At 41.7% G+C, this 18,436-nt stretch overlaps 1 protein-coding gene across 1 annotated transcript; it reads right to left on the reverse strand.

The window, feature by feature from the left end:
• Window positions 1–951: 951 nt before the first annotated feature.
• Window positions 952–17,357, reverse strand: PWP1 (PWP1 homolog, endonuclein). Its single transcript, XM_054273592.1, has 15 exons — window positions 17,262–17,357; window positions 17,123–17,181; window positions 14,817–14,974; window positions 14,302–14,387; window positions 12,634–12,730; window positions 11,015–11,125; window positions 10,128–10,252; window positions 9,491–9,561; window positions 7,294–7,390; window positions 6,405–6,466; window positions 4,553–4,664; window positions 3,132–3,222; window positions 2,641–2,762; window positions 2,062–2,167; window positions 952–1,344 (listed from the first exon to the last, which is right to left on the reverse strand). Exons 1-15 carry the CDS (start codon window positions 17,325–17,327, stop codon window positions 1,229–1,231), a joined length of 1,479 nt encoding a protein of 492 aa, XP_054129567.1. The 5' UTR covers window positions 17,328–17,357; the 3' UTR covers window positions 952–1,228.
• Between the last annotated feature and the right edge of the window lie 1,079 nt (window positions 17,358–18,436).

The raw sequence follows: 18,436 nt of genomic DNA on the forward strand, positions 1-18,436 counted from the left end.
GCCCTCAAGGGATAGGAAGGAAAATTACAGACCAGCCTTTTCCCCAGCTGCAGTTTGTAGGGACACAATTTACCTGTTTTACCTCAGCAGCATGAACTACATTGAGTTATAGTGAAAAGCAGCAGAAGAGCTTGGCAGCTGTGAGTATGATCCTACAGCTGCTTTGGCATCAGTGGATTTAATAGCCAGGGTACTTTGCAGCAGGAACACTCTACAGGCACCTTCAGTGTGTGCAGAGGGCAAGTGCTCACTGGAAGGTAAGAGCATCACTTGAGTTCCTGAGGTAAAGCAGGTGGGTGTTACATTATAAATGCAAGGAAATTATTTGAGTCATATCCCTTGATTAGGTTCCTGATTCTGCAAACAAGGGGCTTAAGTTGGTGGTTAAACTGATACTTAAGATTTTCCTCTGTGCCCAGCAGGTGTCAGGCAGAAATGACTGAACAGAGTTAAGAACATAAGAAAGAGAGCTCTTCACCAGTAACAGTGAACAGCTGGGATCCCAACCCTCACTTTGTGTCCTGACAGCCTCTCCTCCTACTTGAGTAGCAGCTCCTTATTTCAGTTCAAATTCTCTTGAAATACATCTGGAGTGTGAAGAAAAAAACCCCAATACTATGTGCAGTGTCACTGAATTTCAGGTGCTGTGGAACCTGGAAAAAGAAACCCCCAATCTTGGTGGGATAGAGCTGGGTTATTTCTGGTTTGATACTGTGTTAGAAATACATTCCAAGATTCTGCTTGGAGACTCCAACTTGTTGCCTGAGAACTATTCTTAAGATGTAAAAAGTTATAAGGAAGATCTGTCAAAATCTGTAAACCTAGCCTCAAATTAAGGATAAATTATTTATTTACACTTGTAATTTAAGTCAATTCATCTTTTGTTTATTTATTACACAACTGTTGTATGAAGTATTTTTCCTTATGCCCTTAGAAGGTAGAAGATCTAGTGACTGTTCCATTTTATGTATCAGCTTTACATATGGTAGCCCCTGTTTCAGGGATCATTATCTCAGGCTAAAGCAAGTGATTCAATCTTTCAGAGCTGGTAATAGAGGCAGGAGCTCAGAGCTTAACCACACCACCATCTTTCTTTGGCTGAGATGAAGAAGCTTGCAGATTGCAAGACACCAGTCATTTCCATGAACTCTCACTGAACGGGGGCATTTGCAGAATACACATTAGTTGTAGTCCCATTAATTACTTTGATTTTTTGATGTTTGGTCCATCATGATTCCATTGGTGTCTCCAAATCATTGCTGCTTCTGCTGGCTGTGGAGCTAGAAGCCACAGAGTTTGCACTAGCCAGGACGAGCCTCTCTCTGTTTCCAAAAACTTCATTCACTGCAACACAAATGGAATTGCTTACATGTTGCTCTCCCAGAGGGAAGAGGAGTAGAGCAGGGACAGCCTGGTGAGCACCATGGAATGGAAATCCCAATGTACTGGGCTTTCAAAGCTCTTCCCCTCAGCCCAAGTACAGAGTTGAACCTAAAGGTCAGAAAATTGCCTGCCTATGATACTTCAATTAACAAGTTCTGCTATTTTTCCTCCAGAGCATCTAGAGGTTTCCTCTACATAATTCTGTACCTAAGTACTGTAAAACTGATGAGGTTTGAAGACCACATCATTAAGTTTAAATAATTTATTTCTGGTTTTAGTCTCTGGTTCCCAATAGGCTCTTAAAAGCCTTCTCCAAAAAAAAAAAATTCTGTTTAGTTACAGGTGATCAAAACCAGTCCTCACTTTTCTTCCCATAAGTACTCAAAAAATATGATACCAAATCACATCAAGACTATCAAGAAAAAAACAAAACATAGGTATTATAAGGAATAAGGTATTACACATCAGTTGCAAGAACATAAATTGTGTCAAGCAGTTTTCCAATTTAGAAAAAAACTCATGTTTTTTGAAGCTGAAAATGTGACCACGCATACAGTCTTGGAGTATTTAAAAATACTAACCTATAGTTTTCTGTCAGAGTTGCAATGCATTACTGAATACAAATACACCCTGCAAGCAAGGGGAGAACCACAACATTCAAAGAAATTAGAACATTACCTGCAGAGATCTTGCTTATATCCCAAACACGCAGCCCTTCCCGCTCTCCTCCAAAGGCAAAGACAAAGGGGAAGTCAGGGCAGCAAGCTGCACAGAACAGAACTCCCTGGCAGGGTGGGAGAAAAAAAAAAGAGATTTTTTTTTTTTTTAATCTTAAAATGAATTTGTCATCTGAAAACACTTTCACCAAGCAAGTTTAAACGAATTTAATTAAGTTTCTGAAACTTCTTTCATAAAGACATAAAATGAAAGTCAAGAGCTGCTAATTATAAACAGTTGTTCATATCTTTTTCTTGAATGTAGCAGATGCAAGCTACATAGTTGGAGCACCCATACATGGAGCACCCATAGTTCTACTCTGAACATTGTACCTGGAATTTGTGACTCTAAGGCTTTAAAGCACTCTGCCAATTCCACATGGAATACTGCACTGTGATGAGAATGATTTACCCAGAATATGTTACTATTTTTTTCCCTATGAGACCTTAGGTAGAACAAGATTTAAACTAGACAGAAAAAGAAAAAGCAGACAGTTTATATATAAAACTTAGTAGAATCAATACATAAATACTACTATACCATTTTCATATCCCTGGAATGGACTAAACTTGGTCTGTCTCCCAGGATATCCCAAATTTTCACATATTTGTCAGCAGATGATGTCACAAGGCACCCTTTGATCTGACTGCTTAGTTGTAGCCCTGGAAGATGAAGAGTGCAGCAGCGTGAGAGCAACAGGCAATCCCCATTTCACAGAGATCAGGATACATTTTGAAGTGAAGATATGAGAACAACCCCAATATACTCCTCACACTAACTCCAGAACAAAGGAGCAGAACATTAATGAAAGTTCCATGCTGCCACTTTAGTGAGAGCCAAGGGAACCATGCAGGCCTATTTTGCCTCCCAATCCCCTCAGCAGAGATTTGTTTCACATGCCAGCTACCATGATCAGCATGCACAATTTACTTGTTTAACAAAGAATAACTACACCTCAGTGCTATGGATTAAAGGCATCTTCCAGATGTGCCTTGCCCACTTGGAACAAAGAGGACACAAAGGCAATTTACCTGACACCTCTTCATCGTGAGCTTTCAGAGTAAACAGGGGCTTATCAGCACGAGCATCCAGACAGTACACAAAGCCATCGTCTGTGCTTGCCTACGGAAACCACAGCATTTAAACAACAAACAGCCACCATCACTGTTCTGGGAAACACTGCCAGTGAAGTAACACCCACCCTCTGGTAAACCCCTCTGATCTGAGGCAGACACTGCTTCTCCCTAGGACATGTCACACTGTTCCCAGGCCTGCACCCCCAAAGTCAGGCTCCACCCAGCCGGTACGTCAGCTATTTTATGAACCTCAATTATGCTGCACCAATGACATGAAAGTTTTAATCCCATACAAACTTCTTAAAATGTATTTTCAATAGAGTTGCCCCACTAAGTTTGGTCCTCAGGGCAGGCGATTAAATACAGAGCCTTCAGTCTCTTTACTGTCAGTTTCGTTTTGGAGCCATTAGTGGCTTTTGGAGCCATCAGTTTTTGCACAGGACTACTGACAGAAGTCCTGTGCAAAACTAAGTGTGATTACACCGGGAGAGAGCCACATCATAAAACCAACAGAGCTGAGCAGCCACTTCTGTTGGCTGTATACATAAAGCAACAGAGAACTAGACAGCCATTGAGATAATAGGGAAGATTTGGTTTTAAATTCTGTTGCACAGTTTTATTACAAAAGACTCAATAACACCAAGATATTTTTCCTTTATACTCTAGGTGGCTGTAGCTCTCTTCTCCCAGGTAATAAGCAATAGAACAACAGAAAAGTTGCACCAGGGGTAGTTTAGATTGGACATTAGCAAAAATGTCTTTACTGAAAAGGTTGTCAGCACTGGCACAGGCTGGGCAGGGAAGTGGTGGAATCCCCACCCCCGGAGGTATTTAAAGCCATGTCGATGAGGCACTGATGGACATGGTTTAGTGGTGGATTGGCAGTGCTGGGTTAACATTTAAACTCCATCTCACAGGACTTTTCCAACATAAAGGAGTGGATCGCTCCATACCAGCCAGGAGGACAGTGCCCTCTAGCGCTGACTTGAAACACTGAATTAATATTCATAATCTCCGTTCTAATTAGCTATTTCTCAGCTGCAGTTCCTTCATTGCATGAAACACAACAGGAACTCTGCAAAGGAAAATGTATCCCAGCCACTGAACACTGCAAGGACGTGACCAAGGTTGTCACCTCCGGAATTTCTACTGTCACAGTGAAGATACCAAGTAAGTAGCTGGTCTAGAGATACTTACTGAAAAAACTACCTAAAAACATCCTCCCCCAGACTACATTATTATAATAAGCAGCACAAACTATCCAAATATTTGTCCATCAGCTCCATTCTGATTCAGAAACATTATGAACACTAAATAGCTTAACACAGGTTAAATGACATGGCAACAACCAACCAGAACAGAAAAGCAGTACTCACCAAGAAATGGCAAGGTGAGAAATGATTCCAAATGACTCTCTCAACCTGACCACTAAAGCGCCACACTCGATGGCTGTCCTGGGGGTTTCTGCAGTCGTACAGCACTGCTGATCTAGGAGATAAAGGGACAGGAAATAAAATAAAATAAAAAAAAAAAGATCAGGGCAGAACGCTTCATTACATAGTTAGCTTTCTCACTGACATCTACAGAAGCTCCATGTAAACTATAATTAAAAAATTAAATGGAAACAACTTCACTACTTAGTCTTCTAATTCAGTAACAGATTAAACTCTTGCAGATAAACATAAAATTTTTCCATGTGCTTCAAAGTTTCATCTTGGTTACCCCAACAGCCTGTCTATTGAAACTAAGCAGAGCTTGAATTTACTCAATACATAAGATACTTATCACATAGCAGACCATAATTATGCAAATATATCACTTAATTATGAACAGACTTCAGTAAACTCAAGTAATGATGCATTAATTAGGAAATCATTTTGTCACACATATGCATACATTTTCAAATGTGCTTAATAAAAAAGTAATTTCTAAAAATCCAACAATCTTAACAAATAGTTGGAGAAACAGTACTCCACAAAGGAGAAAGAGTGGATGGCAGTCAGTGGGTTCTCTGGGATTCTTTACAGGCACGTGCTCAGCTGAGTGGCTGCAGAATCTGTCCCAACTCAAAAAGCTCCTGGGTGCAAATGCAAGGGAGGAGTGGTCATGTCAGTCCAGCATCATCTCACCACTATCAACATCCTCAGTGTAACTCACTCCCACTCTATCACGTAATGAAAGAAGTGTGATGTAAGTTTCCCAGGTTTTTTAAAGGCATTTGACACAACAGATTCTTTAAGTCTGAGTTCCAGGTTCTGAAGGCATTGCCCACTGCTCACTGAATTGCCTGTGGTCCTGTGCAAGGCTTTGCAGGAAAAATCCACAAGGGGCACACTTAGTTTATGGATAACACAGTGGTTTAGAGGTGTTCATGGTATCAAAGGGGCAGCTAAAAAGGGATCAGCAACTGGTCACTGCTTGGACTTAAGGCTTCCTTTCATCAAAGGAAGTCGAGAGGGAAAAGACAGAAGCAGCTTCCTAACAGCAAAAGGTCCTCCTCCAATACTTCAGCAGATGCAGCAAGAGCAAACAGAAGCCAGAGAACTTAAAGGCTTGCCTAAAGATTGGCAAGTCTATAAATTATTTTAACATAAGGACAAAGTCCTAAAAGCAGAATAAAAAAAATCAATGTAAGAAAATCATGGTGATAGACTAAAATTTGAAAGTTACTCCATTGAGATGGGAGAACAGAGAGGGATATTTTTGGCTGGCAGGACTTACAAGAACTGGCAGCCACAGAGTAGACCAAGTGTGCAGACACAAACCATTTCCCAGCATCTCCAGGCTGCAATCACAGGAGACAGCCCATTATTCTTTGGCTGTGCCTACAGAAGCTGGAAGGGGAGAAGTTGGATTTTGAAGTCCCTTGTGCCTCCACCCTGGCCTTGCTGGCTGGCAAAACTTGGGCAAATTTTCACAGGAATAAACAGCGACATGTTCCCAATGAAGAAAATGCCATAAGGCCAAATTAAGAAATAAATTTGGTTTGGAGCAGGCAGACACCTGGCACAGAAAATGTCAGTCCAGATGGTTAAAGCATTTGCTACCCCTGAAAAAGAGGTAAGGAAAAGTACATCCTGGCCATATGCAAACCTGGCTTCCTTGCTGGAAAAAATAACATTACTCAAAATTGGCAGAGTTATAAAAAAAATGAAAGAAAACACAAGGCTTAAATGAATATGAATACCCTCCCCAGGTGCAACATGTGAAAACATGACCCTGACATACTTATCAAATGATCCAGAAACGAGGGTCTGAGTTTCAAAGGGATGAAACTGCAATGTCTGGACCTAGATAATGGAAGATTTTATGTAACACACATATACAGGAACTTTCTTGGAACAAAGCACAACCATCCCACTCACATTGCTTAAAATCAGTGCAAGAGATGTGCACTACTTCAAACAGCCCCACCTGGTGAAAACAAGATATTGTCCAATACAATCTGACCAAACAGAACTCCATGCCCCCTTTCTGCCCTAGATATTAATTAAAAAAAAAAAGAAAAGAAAAAAAAAAGCTGGAGGTAAAAGAATATCTGCTTCCAGTTTGGGGAAAAAATGCAGATATTCACAAAAAATGAAAATCAGAAGTTTGTCAAGGGCAGTGACTTTGTTAGCAGCAAAATAAGGTTACAGCTATTAATAACTAGGTTTTACATTTTAATTACTATGAGATTAATTCATTTCTGAGGTACCATCACTATGGTATTTTAGTATCATTTATTTTAAACCTTTTCACCTAGAACAAACTGTAACTGACACTCATTGTTCCCTTAAGAGAGTTATAGTTTGACCTATGTTCAGACATCTATTTTTGTAGCTTATACCAGCATTATTATATTCCCCACCATTAGGGCCAACACACAAAAGGTATTTTAGAAACTGTTACAAAGCTTTTTTAACTTGTTTAAAGAAAAGTTAAATAACCTTTTAAAAAGCAAATACAGTGCTGTTTGAAAAAGCAACTAATTAATAAATTAAAACAATTCTACACAGATGTCAGAAAATTAGAGGATTGTTGTTCTGAGGGTTCATTACCAAGCAGCAAATGAAAAACTGCAGTTAAATTTTTCTCTGTATTCTACAGTGGAAGAAACACAGCAATTATTCCATACCTTGTCTGTATGCAGTGTCAGGCTGGCTGCTGGCTTACCCACAGCCATGTCCCACAAAATCACTGTGTTGTCAGCAGAGGCACTTGCTAAAACATTCCTGATAACAGATCAAAAATTAGTTTTAAAATTCTTTCTACAGGTACAAAGAAATAATGGTCAAAAATCCAAAATACACACAGTGCCCAATTCTGAGAACAAGTACACTGTGGTCTACAGATGATTCCTCTCAAGCCTGAGGGATAACTCCCTAAAGGCAATTCTAAGTTTTAAGTAAAGATTATAAATAGGATATATTACATTACATTATAGGACACTTATAACAATGACAGCTCTGCTCCTATTTCCCCTGACATTACTTACAATACCATTTGCTCAAAGATTTCTCAAACAAAACAAAGTCTTTGAAGCACATTATTTCCTTTGACATTGAATAGTACTTTTAAACACTACCTATGCTACTTTGTTCTGTTTGCATATTCATGCAGCCAAGAACCTGACAAACCTGTTTGTGAAATATTTTGCCCTTCAATATCTGTTTATATTCCTACTGAAGACACAACACTATATCCTTTGTAGACTGCTGAATATAACGACTAAAATTTCAGTTACTCTACAGACCCCATATTTTAACTTGAATTTGAACAATTGTGTTAACAGCAATAAAAACAGCTTAAAAGTTTTATCAGAAAAAACAAATCAAAACATCCCTAAATGCCTGTAAAGCACACACTACATTTCCTATAACTGCTTCATTGCTTTTAAAATCAGATTTATTACCTCAATATGTTGTTTCTGATTGAAAGTGTTCCCCCTCCCCTTTTTATATTAACCAAGTGTTTCTGACTGAAAGAGTTAACATTCTCCTGGAAAGGCTGTTTTCCCAAGCAATGTTACAAAGGAAAGTTAAGAAAATGCATAGTGAAGTCTGTAAGAACATTTTACAGTAACACCACTATGACCTACAGGCAGAAAATTATTTGTAGAGAGTTGTCACAACATGCCTTGCTTAAAACAAAGAAACTACAATAAAACATTTTATATACGAGCTGCTCCAAGGAGTTCCTTGTTTTCTCCATAAGCTGCCCACTTCAGGGCTGGTTTTATTTCCTGAAAGACCTACCAGAATCAATGAATTTGTAACTCAGCACATCACAGAATTATGCATTTCAAACTTAACTACTGAAGTCATAATTTTTTTCATCCTTGTCTGTATTATCACCAGACTATTCCTAGGTACACAAATGCTCTTCTTTTGTAAGAGCAAGAGTGATGGACTGGTCACTGTCACACTGTGCATATGTGTCTGATTTAAGAACACTGTACATTAAGAGTGCAATTTATATACATTTACTGAGGTCTGTGTGGGTGTTTCCTTCATCAGTATCTAGATAAGAACGCAGTACAAGGGAAGGCTCACACCTGCTCATCAGAATATTCAGAGTTGTCTGTGAACATGTTCAAAGGCAGAGGCATTTATGACAGAAGAAAAAAAAAAATCAGTCTGTGTCTAACTAAAGCAGTTTCAAGGCCCCTGCTGAGGATCCTCTGACAGATGAGCTGTTAACAACAACCTAAGTGACAAAAACCAACAGCATCTTTACTTCAGTCAGCACACTGTCCTTGACCTCTGCCCCAGGATGGGCCAGCTTCATGTTGCTTCTATAGCAGCACTTCATTTCCAGTTAATTCAGGCAACAGGGAATTTTCTCTGCCTAGAGGCCAGAGGCATTTCTGTAACTGAGCTATTAGGGCTTTTACACTCTCCTGTTCACAGTTCTGGGGCAAAAGCCAGAAGGAAAAAAAACCAAAACAGAATAGCAAGGACTTTCTTCTATAAATCTGCTTGTCTCTGTTGGAATGGTGGTTTAGGCCACTGGCAGAACAGCGTAGCTCAGGGCAGCCCTTCTGCTTCTCCAGTTTGAACAAGTGAAATGTAGACAATTTATCAAATGGCTCACACCCACCTTTGCCCTGCCCTCAACCTGCAAATCAAAAATGACCTGCAGCAATATACAAGTATCCAAAAAAAATTAAAAATCAAGAACTCTAGTTAAAAAAAATATTAAAAAAAGAGTGTATTTTTAAGAATGCATTAATTTCAGCAGTGCTTTCAAGTTTTTGGATTTTGTGTGAAAACTGTATGCCTAATTGAGACTGCAATTTTCTAACACCCATTGTTATTCAAGTATTCTTTTACCTGCTTTGTTTATTCCATGAAAGATCAAGCACAGCATCAGTATGTCCTTCAGTCCCTTCTGAAGATAAACTCTGTGTACAAAGACAACATAAACAGACTTTTGAAAATTACAGCTTCAGTGCAAATCAAGCATTACTCCACATTAGTATGAATTCCCTAAAGCCTTCACAAACAGCTTCATATGAAATTACTCTCACTTGCTGCAACACAGCCTTTGAGAGAACCATCTCTGCACCACCTGCACCCTGCCTCCTACCCCAGATCACAGATTGCTGCAGCTGCTGGGTTTACAGAACTGGTTATTCCCTCCAGGCTAGTCAAAGAAATCTCATTATTTCTAGCCAATGTGCAACTTCTTCAGCTTCTTTCTAAACTCTCCTGGCAGTTCCCTCTCTCTCCTCCCAATTAGCTGAGCTTGGGTCCTTGCAACTGCCAGTTCCTATAACTTCCAATTTTAAATAGTTAAGATTCAAAGTTTACTGGGACACCACCCCACTCCTGTTCTGCTCTTAATTCCAGGCTTTAGTTATTTAGAGAACAATTAGCATTTTAAATATTGTAGGGAGGAAAAAAGAAGGCATTATCCCTGCAATAAATTTCCTCCATCCAACCAGATAAACCTTTTTGCAACACTTACTTTCTTTCCTTTCTTTTTCTTCTTTTTCTTGCCTCCAAGAGAAAAGACTGGTTCCAAGGATTCTACTACATCAAGGTCCCAAATGTCAATGACTGGGGTCATGTTACCCACTGCAACATAATTTCCTACAAACAAAAAATGAAATGCAACCACATTTATTTAGTTATGAAACAGTCTATTTGGCAATCCAGCTGTCCCTTATTTCTTTGGTTAAGTAAAACTTATGTGCCACAATCTTCTACTTGAATGTATTTCTGTTTAAAACTGGCAAGGAGCTATTTAAAAATATCAGCTGACAGCAGATGTTGCCAGAAAAAATTTACTTGCTCTCCTTCCCCTTCAGTACAAGTAACTGTTCAAACAAGCTGTATAAAGTTGCATGTTTTGTTTGTTTTTGAAAGGAAAAAACAAACAAAACTAAACCACATCCCCTGTACTATGGAAGAAAAAAATCTGAGAAACACAGGAAAAATGTTACTAAATACATAAATATATAAAATATATGTACATTTTGCTGTGGTTTACATTTAGTTAACTGCACTGGACATAAAGAAATTTAACATAAGCAACCTTCCATTTGCAAACAGAAAATAAAGCAAATTTTAGAGATTGCTCTGGTCTGCTGACAATAACTTAATTGTTTGCAATAAAATCAGTATTTTAGTAAAAGCATTTGTTACAGCAGCATTACTGAGATGACTGTATCACCAAGCAAAAATACCTGATATTCACATCTTGGTTATCTCAAGTCAATATTATCTTGACATTAACATTGATTTTATTTCTTTGTACTGCAGGAAGAATTTATTTAGTGACAACATTACACTTACACACTTTTCAAGCAAAAATTCTTTAACTAGACACTGACAGTATCCTTTGTAATTTACCTGTTGATTCATCTGGACTAGGATCAAAATTCAACCACTCCAGACTCAGAGGGTAAGCAGGCAAGATAATGTCATGATGGACATAAAATGAGTCCTCTTCATGATTATAAACTGAAAAATAATTAAAGTTATGCAACATATCTTTGTTAGTGAAGAGGGAAAGCAACCAACTGTGAGCAGGTTACTTCTAAAAAGGCAGTTGTGGAAAAAACAAAATTCTCAAGGAGATTTAGAAGGAAAATTCACAGAGTCTTCAGAGTTTTACTGTAGAGGCCAGACCCTCTACAAATGCTATACCTCACAGAATTACACAAATTAAACATTCTTCTGTGTACTTTAGATAAAGGTGTGACAAGTTCAGTCAGGGTTCAATACTTTTACTTTGTTTATAAGATCTCTTCATAATATGTGCTCCATATCCAGCACTTCCTGCATCAGGACACATTCATTTTACAGGGTTAGCAATCAAAAAAATTATTCCAGATGAAGTTGAAAGGGAAATTAAGGTAAAAAGACAAACCAGAGGAAGGTGAAGAAGTCAGAAGTTACCTTTAGCAGATGGTAACTGAGATACAGGAAAAGTTTTGGTAAAGCAGCCATTTACTAAATACAAATTCACTGTAGCCAGCTATTTTTCTCCATATAATAACATAACTTACCAATTGGACAGCAGAGAAAACCCATTAATTATTTTAATAACATCCTATCACACACAAAATCACAGTGCATGTGACAGATGTTCAGATACTAACTGAAGTCTCCAGTTAACTAAGTTATCTCAGTAGTCAACTAAGACAAGGCTACCCAATTTTAGAAGCTGCAGAAGCCTTTGCTATTGTTCTGTAAGTTTATATTTGGTATAAATTTACAGTTAACAAAATTTGTAAACACCTCCAGACATAGAAAATGCCACATGCTGCTATCTGACGAGATGCTTTCACACATTTTGGTCTTGTTGGTTGCTTAACATGAAATACTTTTCCTACAGAAACACAGACCACAACACAAGTGGCCAGAAACATTCCCAAAAAGAACCACAGTAAGCAAAGATGATAATGTCAGCACGTTCAGTAGTATTTATTGGCTGCAACAGAAAAATTTTTACACAGCAGAAGTCAACCTATTTCTAGAATAAGCAATATTCAGGCCCTATTAGGGATTATCTCTCCTAGACCATGATGATAAAGGTGCTGGTTCTTCTAATCCCAGCAGTGGAAAGCCCACTCAAAGAAGCAAGGAGAAAGGTAAAGAAAAAAACCAACAAAACAAACCACTAGAGGATGCTTGCAGGATGTGGAAAATAAGACTGGAATGAAGAGCATCTGTTCATCTGTTCAGAGAATAAAAATGCTATAGTATTTCCTAAAAGTTTTAAGAAATGAAATAAGGAAAGGAATTGCTATACAGCCTGAAATAAATAACAATAACTACTCAGGAAATACTCTAGTCCTGAAAAGTAGCTAAAGCACCATGACATGGAAAAGGACAAAACACAAGGCAGAAGCGGAGAAAAATCCTTCTCAAAGCCAACCTACTCCCTTTTCAACACAGCCACATGGCACATGCTAGGCAAGACACTTCCTATGTTCACTGCAAAAAACAAACCCTATTTTACTCACCATGGACCTCCAAACTACAGCAGTCTTTATCAACTCTACCACAAAGGACCAGATTGTCACTGGGCTTAATCAAAAAGTCCTCCTGTTCATATTGCTCCTAAACAGCAAAAGGAGAAGATGAGAGGTGTTGAGCAGAGCACACAAAAACACGAAACTACACATGTTCAAAAGCTGGAATCGGTAATTCTGAACCCCAGCTGAACACACTCAAAATCACTCCAATGCCCACCCACCTAAAACCATGTTATGGTGCTGAACAGAGAAAAGCAAGAACCAGACCCAATTCTTGGGAGAGTGAATAGTCATTAAATTAGATTGAAGGGCTTTTATGTGAACATAGGTGGGTTTGTGGAGGTGTTTAATTATCAAATATAATTAAACAATATATATTATCAATATACATATATTTCAAGGCTATCCTGATGAAGCTGATTGCTGAAAAAAAACCCATCACCAGGAGTCCACAAACAAAGGTGATTTCCCTTGTGCTCCTGTGCCTTGACCATTTATATAACAGCATTTTACCCAATAACAATGCTGCAGCTGCTCCTCACATCCAGGAAATACTTCCACTGTCTACTTCCTGGAAAGTATTTCCCAGGAAGTACAGCCAACAGCACTACCAGGCATTCAGCTGCACCAGAACAGATGTAACCTCTCATCTGATTTTCATTGATACTGAGGAATGGAAGGAACTCGGGAATTTTTGTTGTGAAAAGTTAAGAACTGTACAGAAGTCAATAATCTTACCCAGAGTACCATCCTTCCCATCTTCAACACATACAAGACTTTGTGGACTTCTCATTGCAAGCTTTTTTTTTTTTTTTTAATTCACTTCAAGCATACTTCAATATTTGAATTCTATCAAGTCCTGCAATTCTTTGAATTCACTTAAGGCTACACAATACATAGTCTTCAACAGTTCCAGTAGCAAATATCAAATGACAACAGAAAATTGTTGTCATTTGATATTTGAAGAACTGCATAACTTTTATAATTTGGGCAAAGAACTTGAGCATAGGAAGAAGAGCTTGCTTTTCTTTTGAGAAAAAAAGGTGTTCATTTCCTGCATGTCTACAAACCCAGCTTCTGCAAAGATGTTCCCCATCTGACAGTGGAAACTAATGCAGGCAGAAGCAGCCAATGACACAATGACACGGTACTATTTAGATATATATATATATATATATATACACACACACACACATATACACACACACCTATTTATACACAGAACACTGATATATTAGACACCTTGCCTGAGTCCAGAGTCCACCATAGCCTGATTTCTTACACAAACTGGTGGAAGGTGCAAGAGTCTTGTAATCTGCGAAATTTTCTAATTTTGGCCACTAGCTGCCTGAGACTTGTTATTTCTTCAAGTATTTTCTGTGACCTACCAGGCAGGTGAAAAACCACTCCATGTACAGAAGTGCATGGTTTAAGTAAGGAGCCAGCTCACCTTAACCTTCTACTTAAATGCAAAAGGCACAGAAAGAAGGAACTGCACAAAGCAACCTGAAAATAAAAGAGCACCATCCAACCAAAACTCTGGCACACCTTTGAACAAGGACTGCAAGCACTTAAACACCCCAAGGCAGAGTGGACAATTTAACTGATTTTAAAGTTTGTGCAGTTTAAGATAATGAACATTTTTTAAGTACTCACAGTGGTTTTTAGTGTGATGTAAGGATCGTTTTCATTGCTCCCATATACTGTCAGAGTAGCCAAAGAGTCTCCAAGTTTCAAATCACCTAGATGGGAATTCAGAACACTTTTTATACATGTCTGTAACAGGCAAAGTTAGAAACTCCTGTACCAATACCTGTATTACCTATACAGCAAAATATCAGGAGTGGGCTACATGAACTTCCAAGTTCCAAACATAAGTAGCTTGGTAAGATAAACTGCTTAGTGCTTTCAGGGACTTCTGCTGCTCTGCTCCACTCTACAGCAGCCACAGTGACCTTTCCAACATGCACTTGGTCTTGGTGTCATCAAGGGGAATGCTGAACTGTTTCCCTCAATAAATGACTTCCCAAGATGAGGCAACAAAATCATTAAAACTGTGAATTTCTGAAACTTAACACAGTGTAGCCTTAGGATATTAAAGCCTTCAGTACAACAAGAAGTGGAAAGGTTCTTCACTTACATTGCACATCTGACACACAAATTTTTCTTACCTGTGTATTCCTCAGCATCATAATTGTCCAAATCATATTCATCCAGTTCATGATCAGACAGCTCTTCATTATTTTGGGAAGACTTAGTGCTGCTGCCGGGCACGGGTGCATTTGTGTCACCTGCTGTCTGGCCCTCACCACTGCCACCAGCACCGTCCCTGTGGAAAGATCACAGCCCTGAGAAATTGTGGCAGACACACAGAACACTTCCAGGGGGCTGCTGGTGAGATTTCAGCACACAGTCTCAGTTGCTCACATGGCTTTCGAGTCTTTATGCCAATAATTTCGAAATCCATCCACTCCTTCTAGAGCCTTTCCTAAAGTACAAGGCATCTGTAACTCTCAGGCTTTCAGAGGAAGTTTTTCCTTGAAAGTTTTCATGACAAAACATGGCATATATTTTCCTCAGCAAGGTAAACTGTGTATGCAATTCCCTTTCTCTTACATGTTTTTTGTGGATACAGTGCTCTCAACCCCACTTCTGTGCATTCACAAGTGTCCATGTCATTCCTTCCTTTCTTTTTCCCACTCAGAGGCATGGTCATGTGTGAGAATTCCCACATTTCTTCAAGCTTTTTAAGACCTAATTTCCTCACACTTTCCATACTTAATCAAAGTAAAAATCACATAGATTAACATTAATTAGGTAAGGTCACACTGTGGATTCTTCTTATGGGGCAAACCATGCAACATCTAGAAAAACCAGAACTTTGTGGCATCAATTCTGCATGCAAGGAATTCAGGAGAAGGAAATGCACATTAAAGACTGTTTGAGAAGATAACAAACACCCAAGATGTCCCAATGGAGCATGTTCCAAAGAAACTCACCCCTGCTCAACACACTGCATTTCTGTCCTGCACATAAAATTCCCAAGCAACAATGAGCCAAGGCAATTCTCAGATACAGGTTCTAAACTAAATATCAGAAACCTACTTTTCCTAATTTGTTCAGTAAAATAAACACTTCACATTAGCAACATAACTAGAGATGAATATCGAGGCAATTAAATAACTAAATCCAAGTTTGATTGATGACAAACTTGGACAGGGAAAAAAGTGAGGTGTTGCAAATTCTGCAAAGTACAACAAATTATAAATAGATCAGCTGTTTCAGATGGTCTTCATACTTCCATCCTGAAGTTTTATAGCATGCATCTCAAATCTTTCCATGCTTTTGAAATTGCAAGAGAAAGGAAATCACTCAGAAAACCAAAAGCTCACACACAGAAAGGGGAAACAAATAACTCCACAAAACCCAGAAACATTATCAGTTAAGAAATTAACACAATGTGAGAATCTTCCAAATGTTTAAGATTATTTTGGAACCATTAAATAACCAAAACCAGAAAAAACAGAATAAAATACATCCTGGGACAATACAGTCTGTAGTGTATCAGCAGTGTCACTGATACATCCAACAGAAACAGGGTGAACAATATTCACCAAACTATAAAAACTTTTTCTGCTACCTGTTGCATCTGTTTAACCACACACACTGTGGCACAACCACACACCCTACAGAGCTGAAACACGCAGAAGCCTAAATCTATGAACAGATCTATCAGAAAATGGCCAGAAAATGGAATAAGTCCTCAATCCCCCATTCTTTCTAGACAAAAGAGAGACATTTCTTTCTTGTCTTCTACGTCGCTTATTGTATTAGTTTCGTAAATACATTTTTCTTAAAAGCAGAGTGACATCACTTAACACAACTACATAACTAAGGGCTCTCAGTGCTGAGGGGAGAGCTGCGATGCCTCCGGTTTCACTGTGCAACATAAACACAGCCCTGAGTGACGTTCTGCCTTTTTTACCAAAGCACGACTACCCCGTCACTCTGATCTCCGCTGTGCCCTCCCCACCTAGAGTGCCCTGTCCCACCCTCAGCACCCTTTTTCCCGGTCAGTTCGGGACTCCCGTCTCCGTTTGCCACATGTCCAAAGCAGCCACGGATACAAACCCAGCGCTTTAATTCTCACTACAGGCGGGAAGCGGAGCTCCAGCGAGCGCCAGGCCCCGCAGTGCCCATCGCTGCCAGTGACAGCTGCGGAATCGCATGTCCCCGACGGCAGCACCCGATGTTGCTCCCGATCCACCGCCCCCGACGCTGCCCCGCTGGCCCTGCCGGCCGCCAGCCTGCCCTGGCACAGCGTCCGCAGGAGGAATCCGCGCTGCCTGCTGCCGGTCCCCGCTCCTCGCTGCAGCCCCCGGGCTGCGCTCCCCCCGTGCCCCCTCCCCTCGCCGGCTCTGAGCGGCCGAGCAGAGCCCGAGAGTGGCGGCGAGTCCCTCCCGCTGCCCCGGCTCACCCCAGCCTGTCCTGCGCCTCCTCGATGAGACCCTTCAGCTCCTCCTCGCTCAGCTGCACCTGCGGGGCGGACACAGAGGGGTGAGGGCGGCGGCGGGGGCGCGGGCGCTCCCTCAGCGCGACCCCGGCCCCGGCCCCACCTTGTCGGGCGTCTCCTTGGCCACGCCGCGCCGCACCCAGGCGGCGCAGGGCACGGGGCCGCTCATGGCGGCACCGCCACCGCCACACGTGCGAGCGGCCCGGCGCGCCGCAGTGACGTCACCAGCGCAGCGGCCGCCCGCAACGGCGAGGACCAGGGAGGGGGCGGAGATTGCTCAGTGACGTCATCCCCGCGCGCCGGGATGGTGGCGCGGCTCCGCGAGATGGGCGGGCCCTGAGGGGCGGGGCGGGCCGTGAGGGGCGGGGCGGGCCCTGAGGGGCGGGGCGGAGCCCGAGGGTCGGGGCGGGCTCTGAGGGGCGGGGCCGGCTCTGGTGGGCGGGGCGGGCTCTGAGGGGCGGGACGGGCTCTGAGGGGCGGGACGGGGCCCGAGGGGCGGGGCGGGCTCTGAGGGGCGGGGCGGGGCCCGAGGGGCGGGGCGGGCTCTGAGGGGCGGGGCCGGCTCTGGTGGGCGTGGCCGGCTCTGAGGGGCGGGGCCGGCTCTGGGGGGCGGGACGGGGCCCGAGGGGCGGGGCGGGCCTGAGGGGCGGGGCGGGGCCCGAGGGGCGGGGCCGGCTCTGAGGGGCGGGGCCGGCTCTGAGGGGCGGGACGGGCGCTGCCGCCTCAGGGGGACGCGGGCGCTGCGAGTGTCCGGTCTGCGGGATTTGTGTGGAATTCCGGGATCAATTAAGTTAGAATAAACCCTCTGAGATCAGTGAGTCCAACCTTCACGTGCTCTGGGTCGCGGCCTCCCTCGCTGCCCTGCCACTGAGATATCCCGGCGGCAATCCACTGGAATGAGAAATTCCGAAAGGCCTTTTTTTGATATTGGTCCCTGCGTTTTATCCAAGGAAAAGAAACCAGCGCACGGAGTCAATGGCAACAGGGAGGGGCAAGGACTTGTGAGGGTCCGGCGTCTCCGCAGGAGCGGCTGCTTTCTGCTCTCCTACACGAGCTAACTCATTAAATCAGAGGAAATTAATTAAATGCCAGCTGGAACGTACAGGAAGGTACTCTCTCACTAACATGCAGAAATCACTGCTGTTCCCATCACTGGAATCTTAATTCAGTGCAAAGTACACGGATGGGCAGCTGAGGAAGGAGAAGGAGTGTTTCTCAACTCAGTAATCGAACTGCAGCTGGGCTGATGAAATCGCCTCTATTCCATCTGCAGCACCA

This window comes from Melozone crissalis, unplaced genomic scaffold, assembly GCF_028551555.1.
Source record: "Melozone crissalis strain CALT ecotype California unplaced genomic scaffold, PUWL_Pcris_2 ptg000004l_1, whole genome shotgun sequence".
Taxonomy (NCBI): domain Eukaryota; kingdom Metazoa; phylum Chordata; class Aves; order Passeriformes; family Passerellidae; genus Melozone; species Melozone crissalis.